Source organism: Rhinolophus sinicus, linkage group LG15 (genome assembly GCF_036562045.2).
Source record: "Rhinolophus sinicus isolate RSC01 linkage group LG15, ASM3656204v1, whole genome shotgun sequence".
NCBI lineage: Eukaryota > Metazoa > Chordata > Mammalia > Chiroptera > Rhinolophidae > Rhinolophus > Rhinolophus sinicus.
Genome location: NC_133764.1, coordinates 8,580,691 through 8,605,862, shown reverse-complemented (window position 1 = coordinate 8,605,862; position 25,172 = coordinate 8,580,691). Strand labels below are relative to the sequence as shown.

At 45.9% G+C, this 25,172-nt stretch overlaps 1 protein-coding gene and 1 long non-coding RNA gene across 2 annotated transcripts in view; one reads left to right on the top strand and one right to left on the bottom strand.

Moving 5' to 3' along the window:
- The first annotated feature begins 4,535 nt into the window (after positions 1–4,535).
- The window catches only part of LOC141568875 (uncharacterized), a 101,744-nt gene continuing 81,107 nt past the window's right edge, over positions 4,536–25,172 (top strand). Inside the window, exon 1 of the long non-coding RNA XR_012492120.1 lies at positions 4,536–4,653. This is a non-coding gene — a long non-coding RNA (uncharacterized LOC141568875). The remainder of the gene's footprint in view (positions 4,654–25,172) is intronic.
- MYH13 (myosin heavy chain 13) overlaps positions 15,620–25,172 on the bottom strand; it is a 51,602-nt gene continuing 42,049 nt past the window's right edge. Inside the window, exons 30-40 of the mRNA XM_074320341.1 lie at positions 24,673–24,856; positions 24,130–24,295; positions 23,338–23,462; positions 22,266–22,574; positions 21,982–22,185; positions 20,361–20,486; positions 19,895–20,065; positions 17,873–17,977; positions 17,675–17,770; positions 16,107–16,241; positions 15,620–15,726 (exon numbers count right to left, since the gene is read on the bottom strand). Of these exons, the coding sequence (XP_074176442.1) occupies positions 15,712–15,726; positions 16,107–16,241; positions 17,675–17,770; positions 17,873–17,977; positions 19,895–20,065; positions 20,361–20,486; positions 21,982–22,185; positions 22,266–22,574; positions 23,338–23,462; positions 24,130–24,295; positions 24,673–24,856 (1,636 nt within the window). The 3' untranslated portion in view covers positions 15,620–15,711. The remainder of the gene's footprint in view (positions 15,727–16,106; positions 16,242–17,674; positions 17,771–17,872; positions 17,978–19,894; positions 20,066–20,360; positions 20,487–21,981; positions 22,186–22,265; positions 22,575–23,337; positions 23,463–24,129; positions 24,296–24,672; positions 24,857–25,172) is intronic.

Here is a 25,172-nt window from a genome sequence, read left to right as displayed (position 1 = left end):
CTGAAAGGGACTTCAAGACTTCCAGAGGTCCATGGAACACACTTTGAGAACTGATACAGTATGATATCAACTCAACTGGACCTAAAAATATTTGATAATTCCCAAAGTACAATAAGCCTTCAAGATGATGGTGATGGTGGTGATGATGGTCATGATGATGATGATGATATCTGCCATTTATTAATGCTGACTGTATGCCTGGTCTTGTTTAATCACTCCATATGAATTGTCTCTTTTAATTCCCACAACAGACCTGTGAGATGGACTTTATTATTTTTATTTCACAGATGGGAAAACAGGTTTGCTATACCCAAGACCATAGCTAGTAAGTTGGGGACCTGTGAACTTTATGTCATTGGTTCTTCTGAACAACCCGTGGGGAAATGAAGGCAGGAGGGTTGGTCATGGGAGAAGTGAACTGAGAGGCAGTCACAGCAGAGGTCCCAGCTGATTCCATGGGCGTGGGGTGATAGGGGTGGGACTCTGGAGTTGGTATGGTTTTTAGCTTTGAGCAAGGGGATTGTCATTTATCTCCTCTTTGTCCAGTCATTGGATACAGACCGCCCTGGGTAAGGGGGTATGATCCTGGGTGAGGTGGTTTTCTGGGGTGGAGGGCAATTCCTGAGGAAGGACTTAGCTGAGAGCTATCAGCCATCAACAGTTCCAACAATGGTAGTAATAAGTGCCTGGTTATCTCAAAGGAGGGCTTGGAGGTGTGCCACAGCACCCACTATAGGGCCTGAGGCTCAAGATGTAGTCAAGAGGCTGGCTTTCAATTAAGGGATTCACTTCTGGGGAAGAAAGATAACTGTGATGACAGATCTATGTGAGCTCCAGTAAAGGCAGCTGGCTGGAATTCATGGAAGAGGAGATTCCAGTTTCTTCAAGGTAAGAGAGGTCTTAAAAGCCCCAGACCCAAGCTGCCTAATGCCAGCATCCCTTCAGCATCACTTGAAGAGAGGCCCTTCACGTTTCATCTGAACTGCTAGGTCATGTGGACTTGCTTTGCTGTTTGACGTTGGGCAAGTCAGTTTCCTCATCTTTAAAATAGAAATAATAATATAACAATTCACTTCACAGGAGTATTGGGAGGCCGAAGGGAGATTGGGAGGATTAAATCATTTTGTAAATAGTGAGCTCACCTGTTCCTGTGCTAGATAATGTTAGAACATTCTTCTTTACATTGAGCAGGAATCTGGGTCCTGTAACTCTTACCCACCGGTCAGTACCCGTCTTCTACTCTACAGCAGTGGTTCTCACTGTATGTTCCCAAGACCAGCAGCATCAGCGTGATCTGGAAGCTTGTTAGAAATGCAGATTCTCAGTCTCCTCCCCAGAACTAGTGAATCAAGACCTCTGGAGGTGGGGCTCAGCTGCCTGTACTTTAACAAGCCCTCCTGGTCATTCTGAGACACACTGAAGTTTGAGGACTGCTGATCTGGAATACAGTTTCTCAAACTGCGGTGAGAGATTTTTTTTTCTCCAACCCATGTGGATCTACTGGGCAGGACTACGTAGTAGCCATCTCACACTGTATACCAGACTCCCAACAGCACTTCTGCAATACTGACCATGTGTCCTATTCACTGGTATGGATCCACTGGATTCACAGCAGTATCACATTATGTGAAAAGCTCCCAAACACTCTTACTTCTGTACTTATCCCATGGGAGACCATTAACAAACAGTTTAGAGGTGGGCACTGGACCCTGGACCTCATCGTGAATAGAATTGCTCCGGATCTGGGCTCCTCAAATGTGATGTGCTCACGAGTCACCTGGAGATCTTGTTAAGCTGCGCATTTGGATTCAAGACATCTGGGAGGGGCCTGAGATTCTGCCCAGGGGTTTCTGTTGCTGGTGTGTATGTAGGATAGCAAGGCTCTAGACTAGAGCAATGCATAGCACATTCTATAATATCTCTTTCCTCTTGAGTGTCTACCTAAATATTTGAAGCTAGGAATTGTACTTGCATTTCCAGGCCTCTTCTCAAGGCTAAACATGACCAGTTCCCCCAACTGTTCTTTAGGTAGCAATGTTTCCACACCCTTACCCTCCAATCCAGCCTGCCCCTATGCATACCACCCACTCCCCGCCTCTCAGTTCAGACCTTCTCTTCTCTCTTTACCTCTTTCACCTCCTCCTGCCATTTGGAACTATTTCTTTCAGTGTTTCCTGGGCTGGCTCCAGTCTCAGGGGCATTTTCAGATCAGTCCTGCTTCTGGAGAGCTCTTCAGGTTGGAGGAGTATCACGCGAGAGCTGTGTATCTGCTCAACCTGTACTCATGTCTTGGTGAGCCTCCTGTTCCCACCTCCCCTCTCCAAAACCTCCTGCCTGCCCATCTGGCGTCACCTGAATCCAACCTCAGTAAGCTGGGCTTTCCTATCTCCATTGCCCCTTAAAGCCACCCTCAGGTATTGGAGGGCCTGGGAGGATAGCACAGAGCAGAGAGGTGTTCTTCCTCGGCTGGGGGGAATTGTCTCTCTCAGCAGGCCAAGAGGAAGTAGCTTTTATGACAAAGTTGACACTTTTGTGACATTCTTCACAAGGACCCCCCATCCCCACCATCCCAAACTCTCCTCCTCCATCTCACAGGACTTCCCAGAGCCCATCCTACTCCCGCAAAGCCAGCCTTCATCCAAGGCTTTGTTTCAGAAGATCCCTGTAAGATGCATTTGCTGGGAAGGAGTAGAGGTAAGCCAGCTGCAGGCCTTCACATCTCAGCAGGGATTCATCTATCAAATTAGTGAGTAGTGTGCCCAGCCTCAAGGGCATAAAACTCAGGACTAGATACGTTTAAAAACTTATACAGAGCTTTACAGGGAAATGAACACTCAAAGAGATTAGAAACTCCATTTCATTACCCGGATTGTGGGCTTGTCTGACACATCCATAGATTTTCATATGGCTATGATCAGTATGTATATATTAACTTAGGCTTTTTTCATTTGACTTTATGTAGTAAACACATTAATATATACATCTCGATGTAGCCAAATGTTGTTTGTGCTTTTGCCTCTTAAAGTATATACATAACTCTCGAAGTATACAAACCCTCCAAGTAATCCCAGACTAGTATGGTGGTTGCAGGTTCGGGCCCCAACACTTACTAGCTGTGTGACATTAGGTAAATTCCTAACCTCTCTTAACAGCTATACCTGTGAAATGAGATAAAATAAGACCTTCCAGCATAGAGGTTTTGTGAGAATTAAATGAGATGATCATGTAAAGTTCTTGAAACGATACCTGGCACATAAGAAGTGCTCAGTTAAGGCTGCTGTTATTATAGTTATTACCAGAAGGCACTCAGGCAGTCCTCTAGTACTAAGCACTTGAGTCACTTGAATTATTTTATTTTCAAAATGCCATTATGAATGTTCTTTCTTTCCAGAAACCTCTAGGGACTGCCTCATCAATGCTAGAGGATTCTAAGGTGATGAAGAGACTGTCCCTTGATGGAGTTGGCAGTTGAGTGGTGGAGAGAAACCAGGGAATGAACGGGCCTGGGTAGGAAATGTTGTGTGTCTGCACAGGGATGGGAGAGAGCAAGCAAGGGAGGTGAGAATCAGGAACCACTTGGAGGAGCAGTTGACATTTGAGGTGAATTTGGAATATCTTTGAGAGAAAGGCACGGCTGACATTTGTTATTTACTTCACTCCTGCGTTCCGAGTGCTTAGAACTGCTCGTGGCATGTCACAGGCCCTCAGTGAATTCATTGTTCAAAGGATGAGTTGTCTGCTTGCTCCTCAGAGGGAGCAATGCCTCAGCAGGACCGCCAGCCTGCTGTGGGCTGGCCCTGGGTTCAGATCCCAGCCTTGTCCTGATCTGGGTCCAGATGTTTTGTCTGGCCCCACCCAGACCTCTCCTTCCTGACTCATGGGACAGGAAAATTCTGACGGGAGGGCAGTGCTTCTGAGCAATGATTTCTCCCTGCTCCTGTCAGCAGTGAGAGGCCCTACATGGAATTCAGGTCATTGTGGGGGAGGAAATGATGTTATGTTACGAGAAGTAAGACTCTTAGGACTTGTTGAAGGATGAGGGGTGTCTGCTGGGTCTGAGTGCCAGCTGGTTCAACAGAGAGTGAAGAAAGCTATACCATACATAATCCTATATTTTAGAATCTTTTATTCACAATGGTTTCTCTTTTGTGGGAAAGAGGCAAGTGAGAATAAGTATGGAAAGAAGGGAAATGCCAACTGGCATTCCAAGATAGCCCACTTTGTGCCGGGGAGTTTACAGACGTTGTGTGGATTTGTCCACACTCTGACTCTGGGAATGCAAGGCCAGCCCAATTCCCAAAGTGAGAAGCCGACTCAGCAAGCCCACAGAAACATGCTAGTGAACCCCCATAGTGAATAGTTGGTGCTTCCCTGTCCCCCTACCCCCCCCCCCCCACTTGTTCTGGGAAGAGAAACTTGACCTAGTGCGAGGAAGTGGAAACATCCCTTCGAACTCTCAGTTCCTGGAGTTTGGGTGGGGTTGGTCCCTCATGACTCAGACCTGACCTATTAAAGATCCAAACTCTCCTACCATTTCCTGACCATGGGCCCAACCATCCCAGGCAATCAGAGCCAATGAAAACCAGCCCTGGGACTTTTGCTGGAACTCCTACGACAGAGAAACTCTTTTGTTCAGGCTGCCAGCATTTGACGGTAAGATATGGGACCTAAACTGGCCATTTTATAATCCCAAAGGGGCAGGCTTCCTGGGAATAAAGTTAATAGAGGAAAGAAAGAACTGTGGAGGAAAGAAAGAGAGAAAAAAGAGATCAACCGGGCTGGCCCGGTGGCTCAGGTGGTTGGAGCTCCATGCTCCTAACTCCGAAGGCTGCCGGTTCGATTCCCACATGGGCCAGTGGTCTCTCAACCACAAGGTTGCTGGTTCAACTCCTTGAGTCCTGCAAGGGATGGTGGGCTGTGCCCCCTGCAACTAGAAAACGGCAACTGGACCTGGAGCTGAGCTGCGCCCTCCACAACTAAGACTGAAACTTGACTTGGGAAAAAAAGAAAAGAAAAGGAATCAACCACATATCCATGGGTCCAGTCAGCCTCAAGATTGACTACACTGCAATTTTCATTTGGGTGAACCAATAAATCATCTTAGACACGTGAAGCTGACTTTCTACCACAGCTAAGTGAGTTCTTTTTTATTTTTTTTTTAAGATTTTATTTTTTATTGGGGAAGGAGGACAGGACTTTACTGGGGAACAGTGTGTACTTCCAGGATTTTTTTCCAAGTCAAGTTGTTGTCCTTTCAATCTTAGTTGTGGAGGGTGCAGCTCAGCTCCAGATCAAGTTGCCATTGTTAGTTGCAGGGGGCAGAGCCCACCATCCCTTGCGGAGTCAAGGAATTGAACCGGCAACCTTGTGGTTGAGAGCCCACTGGCCCATGTGGGAATAGAACCGGCAGACTTCGGCATTAGGAGCACGGAGCTCCAACTGCCTGAGCCACCAGGCCGGCCCTAAGTGAGTTCTTATAACCAGGGTATAGCAGTGGAATTGTGACTTGGATGGCACTTTCCTTCCTATCCTTGCCACTTCCCGGCACTCTGCAGGGTGTAAATCCCCTGAGAAGTCCTCCTAACTTGTTGCCTTGAATAAGCTGATCTAGTAGGACTGGTAGGAGGTTGGGGGTGGGCTTGGCCCTGCACGCCCCAATACCCCTATATACAGAATTGCAGATTTGTTTTTACTTGGATTTCATTGGTTTCACTTAGTGCTGTGTTCTGGTAAATGTTTAATGAGCAAACAAATAAAAAGCCTTGTTTCATAGTGTTTGCCAATTTCTCTGGTGTGAATATTTTCATCATGGTGTATTTCAAGCTATCAACATGACATCACTGAATGGGGAGATGGGACAAGAATGAGAGTGGCAGACCATTAGATGGTATTTCCACCATACATATTTATTACTTGTAAACAATCTCAAGAGCAGAAATAATAACAAAATGTAGTAAATAATTAGGAAGGTATGAGTTTTGAATTATTATTCCCTTTGTTTTTAATATAATTTATCTCATTGTAAGTTTATATAAATTAGCTTTTAATAATGTTTGTGTATAACAACTGGCTTACAAAACTTCTTTTTTAAAAAAGATTTTTATTAAAAAGATAGCTAATATACAATATTATATTAGTTTCATGCATAGACTACAGTTATACAACATTTCTATACCTAAAGAAGTGATCACCATGATAAGTCCAGCAACCATCTGACACTGTACCATATTATCACAATATTATTAACTATATTCCCTATGCTGTACATCACATCCCCGTGACTTATTTATTTTATACCTGGAAATTTGGACCTCTTATTCCCCTTCACCTTTACCCACACCTTTTAAAATTTTCAATTACAGTTGACATTCAATGTTATTTTACAATAATTTAATTAATTTAAGGTGTTCAGGATAGTGGTTAGACATTTATATAATTTAAGAAATGACCCCCCTGACTAGTCTAGTACTCACCTGGCACTATACATAGTTATTACCATATTATTGACTATATTCTCAATGCTTTACTTTACAACCCCATGACATTTTGTAACTACCAATTTGTAGTTCATCCTTCACCCTTTTCACCCTGCCCTCGCAAGTCCTGTCCATCTATCACGCCAATGAATCTAGTGCCCACCTGACACCATACATACTTACTACAATGTTATTGACTGTATTTATTATGCGATACCCTACATCCCTATGACTACTTCATAACAGCCAATTTGTAACAATTAACCCCTTTCACTTTTTAAACCCCCAACCCTCCTCCCATCTGGCAACTATCAAAATCTTCTCTATATATCTATGAGCTTTTTTTCTGTTTTGTTTCTTTTGTTCTTTAGATTCCACATATAAGCAAAATCACATTGCATCTGTCTTTCCCTAGCTGACATACTCTACTCAGCATAATACCCTCCAGGTCCATCCATGCCACCACAGATGGCAAGAACCCATTTCCTTCCATGGCTGAGCAATATTCCATTGTACCAGGTCTGACAATTAAGTTCACAAACTTGTTGCAACGATGTTGCTAGCCTTTTATTGATGTCAGAGGGATTATTCATTAAGAATTTGTACCAAATGGACAGTTAACCAAGTTTACCATTTGGAAGTACTGAAAAGGCTGTGTGAAAAACTTAGACGACCTGAACTTTTCACCAACAATTCATGGCTCTTGCATCACGACAATGCACCAGCTCACATGGCACTGTCTGTGAGGGAGTTTTTAGCCAGTAAACAAATAACTGTATTGGAACACCCTCCCTACTCACCTGATCTGGCCCCCAGTGACTTCTTTCTTTACTCAAAGATAAAGGAAATATTGAAAGGAAGACATTTTGATGACATTCAGGACATCAAGCGTAATACGATGACAGCTCTGATGGCCTTTCCAGAAAAAGAATTCCAAAATTGCTTTGAAGGGCAGACTAGGTGCTGGCATCGGTGCATAGCTTCCCAAGGGGAGTGCTTTGAAGGTGACCATAGTGATATTCAGCAATGAGATATGTGGAACTTTTTCTGGGACGAGTTTGCAAACTTAATTGTCATATCTCGTATATCTGTAACACCTCGTCTTTATCCATTCATCCATCGAGACACCCCGGCTGCCTCCACATCTTCACCACTGTAAACAATGCTGCAATGAACATATGGATGCACATGTCCCCTTGAAGTAGTGTTTTGGGTTTTCTTCAGATAAATAACCAGAAGTGGGATTACTGGGTCCTTTCTTTGCTCTTGTTGTAGCCTTTGTTTTAAAGTCTGTTTTGTCTGGTATAGGTATTGCCACCCCAGCTTTTTTTTCATGATATATCTTTTTTTCATCCCTTTACTTTCAGTCTGTGTGTGCCTTTCAATCTGAAGTGAGTCCCTTGTAGGCACCATATATAAGGGTTTTGTTTTCTTATCCAGTCAGCCCTCCTATGTCTTTCAATTGAAGCATTTAATGTATTTACGTTGAAAGTAATTGGTGATAGACATGTAGCTATTGCCATTTATTATTCATATTTTTTTATTTTTTATTTTCATCTTAGAGAAGTCCCTCTAAAATTCCTTGTAATACTGATTTGGTGGTGATGAACTCTTTCTTGTCTGGGAAGCTCTTTATCTGTCCTTCAATTTTAAAAGATAGCCTTGCTAGATAGAATAATCTTGGTTGTAGGTCCTTACTTTTCATCACATTGACTATTTCGTGCCAATCCCTTCTGGCCTGCAGTTTCTGTTGAGAAATCAGCTGACAATCTTATGGGAGATCCCTTGTAGGATCTCTAACTGCTCTTCTCTTGCTGCTTTTAGGATTCTGTCTTTGTCTTTAACCTTTGCCCTTTTAATTACAATATGTCTCTGTGTGTGCCTGTTTGGGTTCATCTTGTTTGGGACCCTCTGCACTTCCTGGACTTGTATGTCTTTTCCTTTGCCAGGTTAGAAAAGTTTTCAGTCATCATTTCTTCAAATATGTTCTTAATCCTTTGCTTTCTTTCTTCTCCTCCCTATGATGCAAATGTTGTTTTACTTGATGTTGTCCTAGAGGTATCTTAAACTTTCCTTATTTCTTTTGTCTTTTTTTTTGTTGTTGTTCTTTTCTGATGGGGTATTTTCTGCCACCTTGTCTTCCAAATCATTGATTCAATCCTCTGTTTCATATAATCTGTTGGTGATTCCTTCTAGTGCATTCTTTATTTTAGTTATTGTATTCATTTCTGACTGGTTCTTCTTTTATGGTTTCCATGTCCTTTTTTATGCTTACTATCTCTTTGTTGAAGTTCCCACTAAATTCCTTGAGCATCCTTATAACCATTGTTTTCTACTCTGTATCTGGTAGTTTGCTTGCCTCTATTTCATTTAGTTCTTTTTCTGGAGTTTTTCACATTTTTTTCATTTGGGATGTGTTTCTTTGTTTCCTCATTTTGGCTGCATCTCTATGTTTATTTCTATGTTTAGGTAGGTCTGCTATGTCTCCCCTCCTTATGTATTATGTGCCCTGTGGGGCCCTGGCACAATCTTCCTGGTCACCTGAGCTAGGTGCTGCTGGAGTGTCCCTTGTATGGTTTGTGTGTGCCCTCCTGTTATAGTTGAGACTTGCTTGCTTTGGCATGTCAGTGGGTGGGATTGACCCTCTGGTTGATTGGCTGTGGGGTTTTGTCATATCCACAGCTTATGGGCTGCTGTGTGAAGGGCTTACTCCACTGAGTGGGATTTGTCCCAGGGGGCTCTGGTGCTGTTGAGACTGCCCTTTGGACATGACACTTGTGGGACTAATTGGATGGTGCTCTTCTGTGGTCTGAAGTTAATCTCCAAGTGTGTTGGTTCTGGGGCCTCTTGAGAGAGGTTCTGGTGCAGACGCAGGTCAGCCACTGCCTGTGACTAGCCAGGGACTACGTGGTAGAAGCTGCAGAGCAACCCATGGTTAGTCACTGCCTGTGCTGTACCTGAAAGATGGTGGGAGATGCCATGCCGCGAACTGAGAATGGCTGCCACCAGTACCGGACCTGGGGGAACTCCACAAAAAGCCAGGGCACCTGGAGACCTGCTGCCACCTGCCAGCTCCCTTAAGGTTCAACTGCTGATAAAGCCTCATGTGGTACACGAGTTGGGTGAGGCAAAGTTTCAGGGACTCACTAGAGTGGGAAGAGTCATGCTTACCAGGTTAATGTAGACTCTGGTGTGGCACCAGTGCTGAGTCTGGAGTTACTCAGGAAAAGTCTCAGAGCACACTAAGGCCAGTTGCCACTCACCTGGGGTCCATGGATTCCAATAGTTTTCCAAGAGAGTTCAACATGGGCAGGGCTCGCTGCTCCCCAAGAAAGTGCCACTGTTGTTGGGGGAATTTGGTGGGTCAGGGTCCCAGCAGAGCTCACCAGATCAATTCAGATTCATATTTGGTCATTTGGCCAGATTCAACACAGGAAAGATGGCGCCTGCCTGTCAGCTGCATGGAAGGACCTCACACAGGGAAAATGGTGACAGTCCCTCCAGTCCTCGCCTCAAAGCCACACAACTCAGTCTCTCCCAGTATGTCTCAGATGCCCCCTGAGTCACAGTCCCTCCACAGGAGCCCAGGATGAGTGCCTGCGAGTGAGTGAGTCTCTGTGTGGGCCTTTAAGAGTATGTCTGGGTTTCCCGCAACCTACCTCCCCACCTACATGGTCAGAATTCCCACTGTTTTTCACAGCCAGATGTTGTGAGAGCTCCTCTTGCCAGAACCCGTACTCTGGGTTGGGGAGCCTGGTGTGGGGCTGGAGTACCTTGCTCCTCTGGAGGTGGACCTCTGCTACTGAGATATCTGTCCCATGCTCACCACCATACACAAGTTTGGGGCCAGCCCATTCCGTGTCTCTGCCCCTTCTACCAGCCTCAATGTGGCTTTAAAAAACAAAACAAAAACATATCCTTGTTGATAGAACTTCTGTTCTGCTAGACTTCAAATGGTTCTCCAGGTTGATTGTTCTATAATTTAGTTGTAATTTTAATGTGTTCAGGGAAGGAGGCAGGCACAGTGTTTATCTACTGCACCATCTTGTATCTGTAGATCCAGTTACCATGTTAAATGAATGATCTGTAGGGTCAATAAGGACCTATGTCAAACAACCTCTCCTAGATCACCAGTTTATTATAAAAGGATCTAATTCAGGAACATCCAGATGGAAGAGATGCGTAGGCAAGGTGTGGAGAAAGGGCTCTGAGCTTCATGCCCTCTTCATGTGCTCATAAACACAAAAGATCACAACATTTCATAAAAATTACAATTGGCTTTTGTGAACTGGTATGAGCTGATTCCAGTACACCACTGAAGCTACGCAGATCTCAGAGGAAATGACTGCTTCTTCATGGGCTCAAAAGCTATGAGTGTGGACTCTGGTTTCAACAAAATAAGGGACTTGGAAGCAATCGTAAAATCTTGATTTTGATGAAGGTCTGTGCCAAACTGAAATGTACAATGAAACTGAATGTGTCATTAACTATCTGAATGGGATTTATGACATGGAATTGTTCGCATGCTACAGTGAGGTAGCACTCTTACTTTGCATGGTTGTCTGGTCCTGCTCCATGGGAGGGGACATGGAACAGTGAAATAGGTGTGCGGGGCCGAGGTCCCATATAAGTTAGGGTGTCAGCAGGAAATAGATGGCACACCTAGATTAGCATCATATGAGTGTTTAAAGAAGGGACTCTACAAAGGCGTGGGCATGGGGTGAGGGGACCAGTTACTGGAGGTGGAGAGGCCTGGGGAAGTGGGATGCCTGCTAGGAAATGGAACCTTTGACTGCAGGGAGGGACACAGGGAATAAACACCCTTGACCTCACTCTCCTTCCCTCTGTTCTTCTATCTCAACTCCCCACTGGCTGGACCCAACCAAAAGGCAGAGGGCAAGGAGACCTACTGCTGTCAATCTCTTGGGGCACTGAAAAAAGGTGGAAGGGGTCTGAATGGTCAAATGGTACAGGTCCTGACCTTGGGAATCTCTCTGTGGAATGGACACCCTGATCCTTTATCTTGAGCTTGTTGGAGCTGCCATAGGCCACCTTCATCTCAGAGACATTTAGTTCTGGCCACTTTCACTGCTAGGGGCAAGAGGCAGTTTGTGGAGGTGCTCTGCCTTCTCTTCCATCCTGGCAGAAAAATCCTAGGATGAGGAGAATGAGGTCTGGGGAGGAGACCCTTGACCATGGTCCCACCTTCCGTTACCAGGGCCATTCTATCTGCCCAGTTGGTCCTAGCCCACCATCTCGAGATTATGCAGGGCCCTCTTTCTTCTATGGACATTCAGTTGGGGGAACCCTGGCCTGGGAGCCAGGAGACCTGGGTGTCTAGTTCTGACACTATATCCTGAGGGTTACCCGATCCTATCACTAACCTGAATTTTCTCCTCTGCAAAACCAGGGGCCTGGGCCTGACGATTATGATTCCCAAACATCTCTGTCTAATGTCAAGACTTTAGGAGTGTAATCTCTAGGTCATTTGCATAATGAAAAGCATGTCTTTCCACAGCCAGGAGGTGGCAGCAAAGCTCCGCTTTGAAGGGGCCTGCAGGCCAGGGTAGGCTCTGCTCTCCAAGTCCCCAGAACTCAGAGTCCAGTTTTGTGCCTAGGTTTCACTGCTGAATAACAACAACAATAATATCATCATCAGTTTTCTTATCACTATTGTTAGTAAAACAACCAAAATGCCATCTCCAGTTTGGGCAGTACTGCATAGTTGAGGAAACCTGCACAGTATCACAGGAATCTTTCAACAACCCCATTGTATAGACAGATAGTCAGCTCTCAGCCCCATGCTGAACCTGAGACATTCTCTGACTTACCTAGGCCTCCTGGGGAGTATGATGTGCCAAGGCAGGAACCCGAGCTTTGGTCCTGTGTACTCTCTATCTCAGGGCGTGGGAGATCCCAGGCAAGATCCTCTCTACCTCCCTCTTCAATTTAGAGGGGCCAGGGGTACCCCACCAAAGACCTAAGGGCTTGAATTTGGCTTCCAGCTGCCAGCTGGAATTTGGCTTGCAGATGCTGGGGAAGAACACGCAGGACAGGAATCTCACGTTCACTCCCTTCTCTTTCTTCCAGTCCTCAGGAAAAACCAATTTTATTCTCATCAGGGCAAACTTGATGTCTAGGTGTGAAAGGTTCTCATTCATTCATTCATTCATCATCTCCATTCAATAATTGAGATTCTTTTTTTTAAAATTTATTTTCTAATTTAATAGGAAAACATAATATATTTGTTTCCTCTCACTATTCTTCAGCTGTTACAAACTAACGTTTAATGGAATTCTGGCTTCTGCCTTCTGTTTATTTATTTATTTATTTTTAAAATTTTATTGGGGAACAGTGTGTTTCTCCAGGGTCCAAGTTGTTGTCCTTCAATCTAGTTGTGGAGGGCCCAGCTCAGCTCCAAGTCCAGTCGCTGTTTTCAATCCTTAGTTGCGGGGGGCACAGCCCACCATCCCATGCGGGAATTGAACACGCAACCTTGTTGTTCAGAGCTCCCGCTCTAACCAGCTGAGCCATCCGGCCTCCTCCAATAATTGGGATTTTGATGCGGTATAAGACATTGTTATGAACCGTGAAGGGTACAGGAATGTTTTTTTCTCTTTTAACTCAGAGATCTGGGGGCTCAGGGCTGGGATGTGGAGGGCCAGGTAAGTGCAGAGATACTTGGGGGTGGCTTCTTCCTCGGGGTCCATAGGTAAATTGGGGGGTACTTGAGCCGATGGAATTCAGATCTGTTTTTGTCAGGGAGGAGTGATTCCATAGGAATTTTTGTGTTTTTTTTTTTTTATAACCTTCAATTGCCTGGTGTATTAACTCCTCAAACAGAGGAAGTCCCTTAGAGACACAGCCAAAGCCCCAGACTGTTGTCCATCTGGACCCCTGTCTTACACTCTACCTATGTCCTGAGGTCATGTCTCCCCCTCCCCATTATGATAACAGGTTGCCAGAGTGCTAACTATATGCCAGGCTCTAGATCAAGGGCACTTCTTGCATATTCTTATTTACCTCTCAAAACAACCCTATAAATTACATTGTTATACACCATTTCACATGCGAGGAAGCTGAAACTTAAAGTTGTGAAGTAATTTGCCTCAAATCACAAAGCTAGTGAGTGATGGGGCAGGACTGGGACCCAGGCAGGTTGGCACCCAGGGATTTCACCAGTACAGCACACACCACACGGAAGGAAAACCCACTGCTGTGAGACTCTGTGCTATATGGCAACTCTGAAGAACTGCCCTCTAATTCCCTGCTCAGCATTGGGTAAGCTGTACCCTGTCTGCAACACGTCTGGAAAACGAAGGTATTAATACCTGTCTGATCTCCTGGTGGATTTGTTGGGGGACCGAAATGGAAAGGAGAAAAACAGACATGGGACTGCTTAACATCGTACACAATTGTTCTTTGTATACGAAGTGGCATTATCACTCTTCTTGGGAGAGCAATGCGGAGTGGCAAGAGGGTTGGACTAGGGATTGGTATCTGGGGACTTTGAGAATGGCTTCAGTTTCCTTGCCTGTGAAACTGAGGAGAATAAGATCATTGTTAATAGACTTTTTCATTCCTAAAGTTTAGCAATGGTGATGATGATGATGGTGGTGGTGGTGGTGGTGCCCATGGTGGTGATGATGGTGGTGATGATGATAATGGTGACATCAGACATCTGAGGTCACCTGACCTCAGAATCATTTCCTGCCACCATCACTGCTGCCAGCCCTCCTCAACTTTCAGCCCCACCATGTCAAAGGCACTTGGTGTGGGCTGGTGATGAGATGGAAAAGGCAATCTAGAAGGCCAGAGAGAAGGGATGATCCAAGATGTTAGAGGATAGTGTACTTATCTCGTTGCCTAGTACATTGTAAGCCAGTACTTACTACCAGTCAATGATTTTATTGAGATATAATTCACATACCATATAATTTGATGGCTTTGAGTTTATACACAGTCATATATCCATCACCATAATCAATTTTAAAGCATCTTCATTACCCCCAAAAGAAACCCTGCACCCTTGTCACCCAAATCCCCCATCTGTTCCACTGAAGCTGTAATTTTTATTGTTATTTCTGCTTTACAGAACAAGAAAATTGGGCTCAGAGAAGAGACTAACTTGCCCAAGGCCACACAGTTGGCATGTGACATCAGGATTCCATTCAGGTTTCTAGAACCCACAGTCCATGCTCCTGACCACACAGGTCCGTTTGAGGCACCTCAGGTTCAGAGAATATGTGTAACCAACCCAAGGCCACACAGCTACAGCTATTAAGTGATCAGCCTGGGACTTAAATTTAGTCTTGCCTCCCAACCCTGTCCTTATTCCAACCTGCTACATTCCCACCCCTTCAGGGTAAGTGAATCAACATAATGAGTATCAATGGGATCGTAGGGGCCAGGAGTGAGCCCTAAAACTAGCAAGTTCTTTTTGAGTGCCTGGGCCCAGCCTCAGTCCAGACTTTTGAAGTGAATGGCTCCCCAGGTCCAACTGTTCCCTTCACCTTTTGGCCCTGAGCACCATGGGATGGGTCCATGTAGGAAGAGAGGAGCGATCCCAGCCAGAAGGAAAAGCAAGGCTTGCAAGATAGGCAAGCCATAATCCAGTCTTTCCCAAAACACTTGCCCTCCGAGGAGTGCCTGCATTTGAGAGTACCTACCACCTGCTCAGATGTTATGGGTGCTGTGGGTGGGTCTCAGTGCAGACATGGTCTGCAAGAGGGGTGGGGTGGAAAATCAGAGATGTTTGGTGGAAAGAGCCCTGTCTGGGAGTCTGGGATATTGGGGTCTATTCTCCACCCTGCCATGGACAACTACAGCCAGAGTACTTAGTCTATCTGAGCCCAGTTTCCCTATCTGAAAATTTAGGGAGAAAATGGGTAACTGAATTTGAAAGAATCGTGAGTTCCTAGGAAGAAAATGTGCTATAGTTATCTGAAAGGTTCTTTATTTTTAAATGCTTTGGAAGCTGGTACTTTATCTGACAATTGGCTGGATTTCCACCTTTCTGCATGCGGCCAGGAGTCTCCACTTTCATATTCCTTACTTTCTTTACAGGAATAAGAGGTCAGGCAAGGATGTAAAAACCACCCCATGGAAGGGGAAATGGACCACAATAATAAACACAGTAGAGCTGAGTATCTGAGTAGTTAGAGGAATTTATTTCTCACAACATCTTCCCTCCACTCTCCCGGAGGTGCCCATGGCAACGGGCATCAGGAGGGCCTCACTCTTCCATCTTCTGTGGGAGAAAAAAATTTGTACACAGGATATGAGTCAAACAAAGGCGAGGCTGAATATCATCTTCAAGTGGGCAGCAGGAAAGGCTGCAACGTCAAACAAATATTAAGGAATGGCATTGTAAAAACAAAGCAGGTAAGCCCCTGGAAAGCAGGCTGGCCTTAGTTATTGGGCAGAGCCTCCTGCAACAGGGAGGGATGAAATGATAAGCTGTGTGGCTTCTGGTCCCTCTCTGTTTGTTCTCCTGTGAGCCTAGAACCACAGGGTCCTGGCTAAAGTAGTGGCATTTGTGAGTGGATGACCAGCATCAGGGAAGAGGCACCACAGACACCCTCCCTTGGTCCTGGGCTCAGGACTTCTGGAGAAGTAGTCTGCTCTCACCTGGCCTCCCACATCTCGGTTCTTGACTCTCAGCTTGTTGACCTGGGACTCAGCAATGTCGGCCCGCTCCTCAGCCTCCTCTAGCTCGTGCTGGACTTTCCGGCACCTGGACAGCTGCGTGTTGGCCTGCTCCTCCTGAACAGAAGATGAGGGGTAGGAGGCTGAGGAACCTCTATTCTGTCTCTGAGGCCCTCAGTCCCTGCAGGCCTCTGGGGAACTGGAGAACAAGGAGAGCTTGGGCCCCAGATCTGACTGTAGAGGACAGAAAGCTGAGCTCTCTGCACCTCACCCCTGTTCCCTTACACACCTCCTCTATGCTGTCTTTCCCACTGGAGCTCTTTGAATGAGACTCAAGTCCAGAGTCTTCCCAAGGCACTTGGAGGTGTCAGGACATATGGCCCAGGTCCCCTTTGCCTTATTTTTGCACCAGCACCATCTGCCTGTGACCAGGGCATCGTATGGGTCTATTTCAGCATGAACCAAGGGTTCCTGACAACGGTGGCCTCCTAGGCACCTTCCAGGCTGGCCAGTCCTACTGTGACTGTACTAATGCGAGGGACATGAATCTTTCCCGACATGTAACCAGTTTAGGTCTGCCTCCCTGAAATCAGGATGGAACCAACCAGCCTCCTGGGCAGGGAAGAAAAAGGACAAGGAGAGAAGCCATGTGCTGTCACTTATCTAGGGCAGAGTCCCCCAGTTTTGTTCTTCAGAACACTAGTCCTATGGGATGCTCTGCATGTAATAAAAAGGTTCCCAGGTCCATTAAGGGTAGGAAATACTACATTCTAGAATGCCTCTTCCACTTTGAAGAGTCAATTACATATGCCCTACAAAATCTGAGAAATCCTTGAAGGAAAGCAGTCACTTCAGCTTTGTTTAACCCAGCATTTCCCAAACTATTTCTTTTCTGTAAAAGAAAACACCGCCCCCCTCCCCCCCACGCCTCCCCACCAACTCCCAGCCCTGGTTTCCTGCTAACATAACCTCAGACCTAGTGTGTCCAGAAGATTCTTTGGGAAATGCTGGTTTTAGCTGATTCCATTTTCTCCCTGTTGGTTTCCCCTATTTGATCAAGGGCAGATGAAAAAGGATGGACTAGAGTGGTGGGAGTTAGGGAGAGCTGGGGAAGGATGAGGTGGTGGGGACCAGGGAGGAGGGGGTGGGCGGGATGATGTGAACTGGGATGGGGTGTCTAAGGTCAGGTCATGGGGCAGGGAGGGCTGGCGGGGTGTGCTGAGGTGATCTGAGTCAGGGTGAAGCGAGGCTGGCAGGTGGGCTAAGATGCTTTGGGGTGGGTGAGGTGAGATAGAGGTGGGCTGCAGGAGAGTGAAGGGAGCGAGGGGGTCAGGCCATGTGGGATGAGGCAAGCGGCACAGAGGAGGTGGAGATGAGGCAGGATTGTGTAACACAGACCAGGGGAGAGAGGAGGGCAAGCATCCTTGTGTTTATAGCCTGTGAAAACTCAGGCCTCAGGTTTTGTGGACTCCAGGAAACAGGAATGCACTCCTGCTCAGGGCGTGGGGACACCCAGGCCGGCGTGGGCTTCTGGGATTTCCAGTACTCACGGCCTCCTCAGCCTGTCTCTTGTAAGACTTCACTTTGGCCTGAAGCTTGTCCACCAGATCCTGGAGCCTAAGGATATTCTTGCGGTCTTCTTCAGCCTGCAAACAGAACAGCAATGCCAGGGGCCCCCAAACCCACCGCTGAGTCTGACAAGGTCTGATCGACAGACAAAGTGTTCACTGAGGTTTTGAGACCTCTACCTGGTACATCATTTCCTTGACTTTTCTCTCGTATTTGTGGGCCCCTTTCAGAGCTTCAGCTCCTCTCTTCTGCTCAGCATCAAGCTCATTTTCCAACTCCCGCACCTGGATGTGGTGAAGAGAATGCAGAATTCAAGTCAGATCTCCCAGGCTTCTCTCACGGACTCATGTGTTCGTCATTTTAGGGTGAACTCAATATCCTCTAATTATAGTTTGCAAAAGTGTCTCCTCCTAGGGCTCAGAAACCACATTTTATTCACAAGACTTCTTAATAGTGGCTTTGCACAAATGAGAACAAGGTGCCTTCTTTGGGCAGGGGCAGCCCCAGGCGCACACAGCTTGGCTATCGGGTCGGGCTTTGCAAAAGATGTCCCTTCCTCTCAGGTTACACAGCATGGCGAGGCTGTGCTGCAGCCCCGACTTCTCCCCACAAGTGAAACTTGCACAACTCTTCACGGTGGCCTTGGTTCCTGATCAAGTAAGGCAGCAGGGGTCATGGAGAGAACCTGGGCATGACTTTTTGTATAGTTAGGCTGGAGATTATCATTCCTGCCCAAGCTACCCCAATGTGGGGATCAAACTAGACAAAGGATGTGGAAGTATTTTTTAAGTGATAAAGTGCTACACAGGTGTTAATTTCATAGCTGCTGCCACCTTTCCTGAAGTCTTGAAGGGAGAGGATACTACCGAGAACTCAGCTCACCAACTCTGGCCCCAACTCCATAATCCAGAGAGAGCCAAGAAATGGGGGTGGCGGCCAGCCACCCAGAATCCCAGCCACCACAGAGAGGGCATGGCTCGGCACTTGCAGACTCACCAGATCAACTTTGAAATCTACTAGTGGGACAGGCTAACTCTGGGCACTCTTTCAAATGAGACTCCCATCCCTCACCCCCTGCCTCATGGGTCCTGGGAAGCTTTCTTCCATCAGGTTCTACAAGACACCTGTTTCCCTGGGAGTGCTCTCTAGGCCTCTGTAAAGTTTATGAAACCAAAGTAACTGGGCAGCTGGGAATTTGAGGACTTTCGAGGTTCCTCACCATGCAAGGGGGAGGCTGGCTGAGGGCTCCCGCCAACCCAGAAATCACAGAGGGTGGCATGGGGTCTAGCCCTCCCTTGAGGGTGAGATCCATGAGAAGGACAGGCCTAAGCTCATTTTAATAGAATAGCTGGGAATAATTAAAAATAAGCATTTAAATAAATTTTTTTTGTGAGCTCTTACTTCCCTGGTGTTTGCTTATTACTCATGCCTTGTAGTTTTTAGCCTTTCACATTTAAAGTGTATAAGTACTGGTGACCAGTCCTTGGGAGACTGGCATAAAGAATGACTGTATTTGGGTCTTTCCTGATGGGAAAAGTGGTTTCCTTCTCTTTGCCTCCTCTTTCCCTCCCACTCTTTCATTTCCTCTCTCCCAGTTATAACAGAGACATTCTGACAATCCCCTCTGCAGAGCCCTTCTCCAAAATGTTAACTGGTAGTAGAGCCCATTCTGACAACAAATGAAGTAAACCATCACAGGTCTAAAGGGAAAAAACAAGGGTAACAGAAAACAAAGGGAACGATCAGGAAAGAAACTAAACAACTACAAAATACCTTCCCAGGTGAAGCAAAAGCAGGACAGTCCTGTGTGACGCATTGACTTTCCTGGTGAATTGCACTAGCCTGGAGGAAGTGCCAATCACTCTCCATTTAGGATGCAGTGAGAAATATACTGCATTGCAGATTGTGTTTAGAGATTAGGAGACCTGGGAAGGGAATAAGACCCAGGAGCGGGAGACGGAGGGAGACTACAGATTTCACATCTGTGGATTTGTGTGTGTTGGAGAGTAAGGGCCAGCAAAACTGAAATGGGTGGGAAATTTTGCTCCCAGGGAGTTTTGCAAGTAGTCCTCAAACTAAGTTTGCAGTCCACTCAGTCAGTGGCCACTTTCCCACCATCTAACTTTCCGGATTGTGATTCTGCCTGAAGCTGCTGAACTGGATATCACTTTCAGAGTAAGAGTCCTCTGTAGCCACTCTACCCTGTTCTCCAGTTTCTGGATCTGCTTCTTCCCGCCCTTCAGGGCCAGCTGCTCAGCCTCATCCAGACGGTGCTGCAGGTCCTTCACCGTCTGCTCCAGGTTCTTCTTCATCCGCTCCAGGTGGGCGCTGGTGTCCTGCTCCTTCTTCAGCTCCTCAGCCATCATGGCCGCCTGGTAAAGTTCACAAAAAATGTCAGTGGGCCATCCGCCCCTCCCTACCCAGACCATACAGGAGATGCTCTTAAGGTTGGCACTGTGCATGCTGACATGCGCCTCCCTCCCTCAGCCCTCACTGAGCACGCCTAGCCCTCCTCCCCACTTTGCCTCTGCTCATTTCACCTCTCCAGGAAGCCACAACAGACTGCCTGTGGGTCTTGTGGAGAGAAAACCTACTTGCCATGCCCTGGTTTAGAAGCCCCTTTCATATCTCCCAATGGCATCTCTGAAAAGAAAGAACAGAGCTCACGTCCGTGATAGCTTTCTTGGCCTTCTCCTCTGCATTTTTAGATTCTTGGACAGAGTTCTCCACCTCTGCTTGGCACTGGGCTATGTCAGCTTCCAGTTTTTTCTTGATATTTATCAGGGTTGTGTTCTACAAGAAAAATTAGAGACCAGAAGTGTAAGTTATATTTGGACCCTTAAAACACTTGGAAGGGAGAGAGTTGGGTGGGGAAGGATATAAATCACAATCATGTTTCATTTCTTATTTTTCACATGGGGGGATTTGCTATTATAGATATCATTTCTTTTTTGACCAAATTGAAAGTCCTGAGACAGACCCCAAAATTGCACATAAAATAATTGAATAAATGATCAAGGTAGGCTTTCAAATATTTGAGGAAGAATAGATCATTCAACGAAAGGTATTGGAACAAGAAAATGATTGATAGATATAACTATATCAAATGAAAAATAATTCTAACGATCAAAATATACCATAAACGGAATGGCAAGAGTGAGGACAAACTGAAATACATTTGCAGTGTATATCACTGAAAAAAATATTCCCTTCCTTAACACATAAGACAAATCAATAAGAAAACAGGGCAAAAAGTACAAATAGATAAGACACACTAGAAGAAATACAAGTGGCAAAAAAAAAAAAATATGATGAAATATTCTGCCTCATTAGTAATCAAAGAAATAAAAATTTTTAAGATGTATTTTCAACAATAAAATTGGTGAAGATTAAAATAATAATAGCTCAGGTCTTTGAGCATTTATAGGAAAGCGCTCTTACATACTTTCCCAATGGGATCAATTATTGGGACAACCTAATTAAAGATCAGTTTACAATATATTACAAATGTCTTTGCTGTTTTGACCGTGAAGTTTTACTTCTAGGAATTTATTCACTTACAGGAATATTAGGAAAATAATAATGGATATATGTGAAAACTTAGTTATAAAGAAGTTCATCATAGCAATCTATTTAATTGTGGGGGGAAACAATGTAAAATATCCAACCAGAAAGAATTGATTAAATAAAAGTGCCATAATACACAACAGTAACGGACTACTTTTCTGTCATTAAAAATAGTCATAGAAGATTAAAGATGTAGAAATATGTTCATGACACACAGTTCAATGAAAATAAGTTGCAAACACTTTGATCACATTTTTACAAAAAATATATTTATGCACAGAGACAAGGGCTTAGAACGAAAGATCTCAAAATGTTAACAATAGGTTTGGTATTTTTCTTCTATTCGTTTGCTTATATTCTCCATTTTTCATAACAAGGAATTTTTTAAAAACTTGGATAAAAATAATTCTTTGGAAAGACAATCCTAATTTTCTAAGATTGTGGCTTAAATGTTACTTCCTCCATGAAGCCTTTTCCAGCCGCTTTGTGCAACAACCCACCCTTCCTTGCTCTGATTTCCCCACAACATACGTGACCTTTTATCTTCAGATGAAAGAAAGCTCAGAAACCTGTCCGTCTGGAGTCAAACTTATTCCAAGTACTAAACTAAACGGAACTGTCCTGACCGCGAGTGTGGGAGGAACAGCGGGTGCTCTTTTCCATCGTGCCGCTGTCCTCCCTGCCCCCAGGTGGACCTCAGGTGCAGGGAGGACAGGCGCACCTGGGCGTGCAGGAGCTGCACGCGGTCGCTGGCATCCAGCAGCTCCTGCTCGGACATCCTGCGGGTCCGCTCCGTCTGCTCCAGGGCCGCCTTCATCTCCTCCAGCTCCTCCAACAGGAGCCCATTTCTGCGCTCCGTAATGGCCAGCTGCTCCTTGAGGTCGTCATTGTTCCTCAGGGTGTCGTCCAGGTGCAGCTGGGAGTCCTTCAGGGAAAACCAGCAGTGAGGCCCGAACCCAGGGCAGGCAGAGGGCCCCTCCAGACCCGCTGGAGGCCACGCCTCACCTTGAGCTGACCCTGGACGGCGCGCAGGTGTTTCTGGGTCTCTGCCAACTGGCGGCTGGAGTGGCCCAGCTGTACCTCCATCTCATTCAGATCTCCCTCCATCTTCTTCTTCAGCCTCAGCGCGTCATTCCGGCTCCGGATCTCAGCATCCAGCATGCTTTGCATGGCCTCCGCTGCTCGCTGGCTGTTTCTTTTCAGCTGCTCCATTTCTTCATCCTTCTCAGCGACCTTGCGGTCAAGCTCGGATTTTGCCTGGCTCAGCTCTAGTTGGACACGCAAAGTCTTGCTTTCTTCATGTTCCAGGGAACCCTAATAAAAGCAAAGGAGAGATTGAAAGTGCTGAGGATAGCCATCTTCTTGAACAGGTATTTTCATTTCCATTATGATAACAGGTGTATGACAATAATACCCATTTTACAGATGAGTAGAACAATACTCAAAGAGGTCAAACCATTTGCTTCCAAATGTCCCTACAAGTAATGAAAGTGGAATCAAAACTTTATTATTAACAATAATGTCTTGAGAGGGATAGAGCATCTTTGAGAATTAATGAAAATTTTATTGAGTGTGTCTGTTTATATGGAGCCATAAGTCAGGAGCCAATCTCTTCTCTAAAATGACAGGGCAATTGCTCTTCCGTTATCCTGACTTATGCAAATTTCCCCAGAACCATCTCAGTCACCCGCCCTGCACTGGCCACAGCTGATTGTGACATCAGGACACTGCACTATTTTGACTATGCAGAATTCCCAGTAGCCAAAGAGGATTGTGTGCAATTGAGGGCTTCTGAGCCAGCTCTTGGGATCTTTGATGAGTGATTTCTTGCTTTCTGAGAGGACATTGAGGACATAATGAACAAATTTATTTTTAAAAGGGGAAATATGGTTGACTAGAGGACACCAGGAAATGAAGCAGCAGAAACACAGCTGTTTGCCCCAGGAAGGCTGGATATTCTTCCCGGTGGGGCCTCAGTGCCCCCTGGAAGGGAGGGCCCCCAAACGAGTGTTCTGGTTCCCCCGCCTTCAGGGTCCTGCCCTCCTGAGCTTCTGCGTGTCACATCTAAGACACTTGCCTCCGCCTCTTCTAGGGCAGCCTGGAGATCTGACTTTTCTTGCTCTACTTGCTTCTTGGTCTTCTCCAATTCCTGAAGATTCTTGCCAGCTTCTGCAATCTGCTCGGTTAGGTCAGAAATCTCTTCTGCAAAGGACAGGCTTGGATTAGGCTATCGCAGTGGGTTTCGTTTGATAGCACAGACATTTGCCAGGCAGTTTAAGGACTGGTGATTCATTCATGACATTTCTATAGGAGACAGTGCAGTGTGGGAAGTCCATTGGGTGAGGTGTCAGCAATACACAAGTGGGTTGCTTCACCTGAACTATGCAGAGAGACAGGTGACAAGAGCACTTATAGCCCCAAAACTTCAGAAAATATACAAAATGGTCCAGAGAGGACCAGAGAAAAGAACTGTGGAGAAAATACATAGAATCAGTCTTTTGGAACTAGACTTTAGGGGCTTTAGGGGGCATCGGGTCTGGTTTAGTTTTGAAGGTCAGGAGTCTGGGGTCCTAAGGGATTTACTGACATGCCCAAGGACACAAAGCCACATAGAGACAATCCATGGAAATCTTTTTTCTTTAACAGTGAACTTTGCAACCCATTGTGCCCTCCATTTTCAACAATGGGACTTTGCTGCTACTGTGCCTTCTATCAGGAGGGTTCAGGCTCAGGGTAAACTGAGTAGATGTGAGGATTTTGTGGGGCGGTGGGAAGGAGGAGGGGTTTGGAGGTGGCTGTGGTCACATGGGGGAGGGGTGGCCGGAAGAGAAGGGGAATATCCCACACCTGTGATGGGGAGAGAACTCACCTTGCAGATTTTTATTCTCCCGCTTCAGCGTCTCTAACTGATCCACTACCTCCTCGTAGGCATTTCGCATCTTGAAGATTTCAGTACTAAGTGACCTGGACTCTTTCTGAGCTGCTTCCAGTTCAGCTTGACTCTCATCCAGCTTTTGCTTCCATTCTGCAACGACCTAGGAGATGACAAAGGGATATGTGAGAAGCAGACAGGGCCAGGGGATGGTCAGGAATGCCAAGGTTTTACCCTTCTATCCTTAGGGACAAGATGAGGCCTCATTCTAGACCAGGGGCTCTAAACTCAGATATCCCTACAGCGATCTGCTGTCTTATTAAAGATGTTTTAGTCTCAATGTAAGCTGAATTAACTTTAGCCAAAATTAAAATTCCCTTTGTAGGGACTGTCACAAAAGTAAAGAGACATTGCAAATCCCAAAACCTCCCCAAACTGCGACTTGAGGCTCTGACTGTGTGTGCATTTCACACATGTATGTGGGCGTGAAAGACTGTCACTTTCATTTCCACTACGATCAATCGCTCTTTAGGAAAGAACCTTGTCAAAGTTCCTCTGCTTCTTGTCCAGGGAGGCACAGGCTGTGTGGGACCGTTCCAAATCCAGCATCAGGTCATCCACCTCTCCTTGAAGCCTCTGCTTGGTTTTCTCCAAGGAAGCACACTTGGAGGTCACCGCCTCCGTTGTTTCCTCTGCTTCCTGGAGCCTCTGGGCCAGTTTTTTCCTAAGGGAACCAGATTTATTTTTCTTGGCAAAGGTGGACTATTTCAGAAGGGTCAGATGAGAAGAGAAACAAACAGTCTACAAGGGATTGGAACTTGATAAGACCAAGACCTAGGGTTTGATGAGTGGAGAGGATTTAAGTAGCATCTGAAGAATCCCAAAGTGCTTAGTGGCAAAGCAGGCCACCAAGGAGGCACCAAGGAAACCAGGTGAATGGACAGTACCACACAGGAAGGACAGGGACCCCCCTATCTGAATGCTTAAAACCCCCAAAAACCTGGGAAGAGAGATGCTCTAGGAAGAAGTCTCTGTTCCTT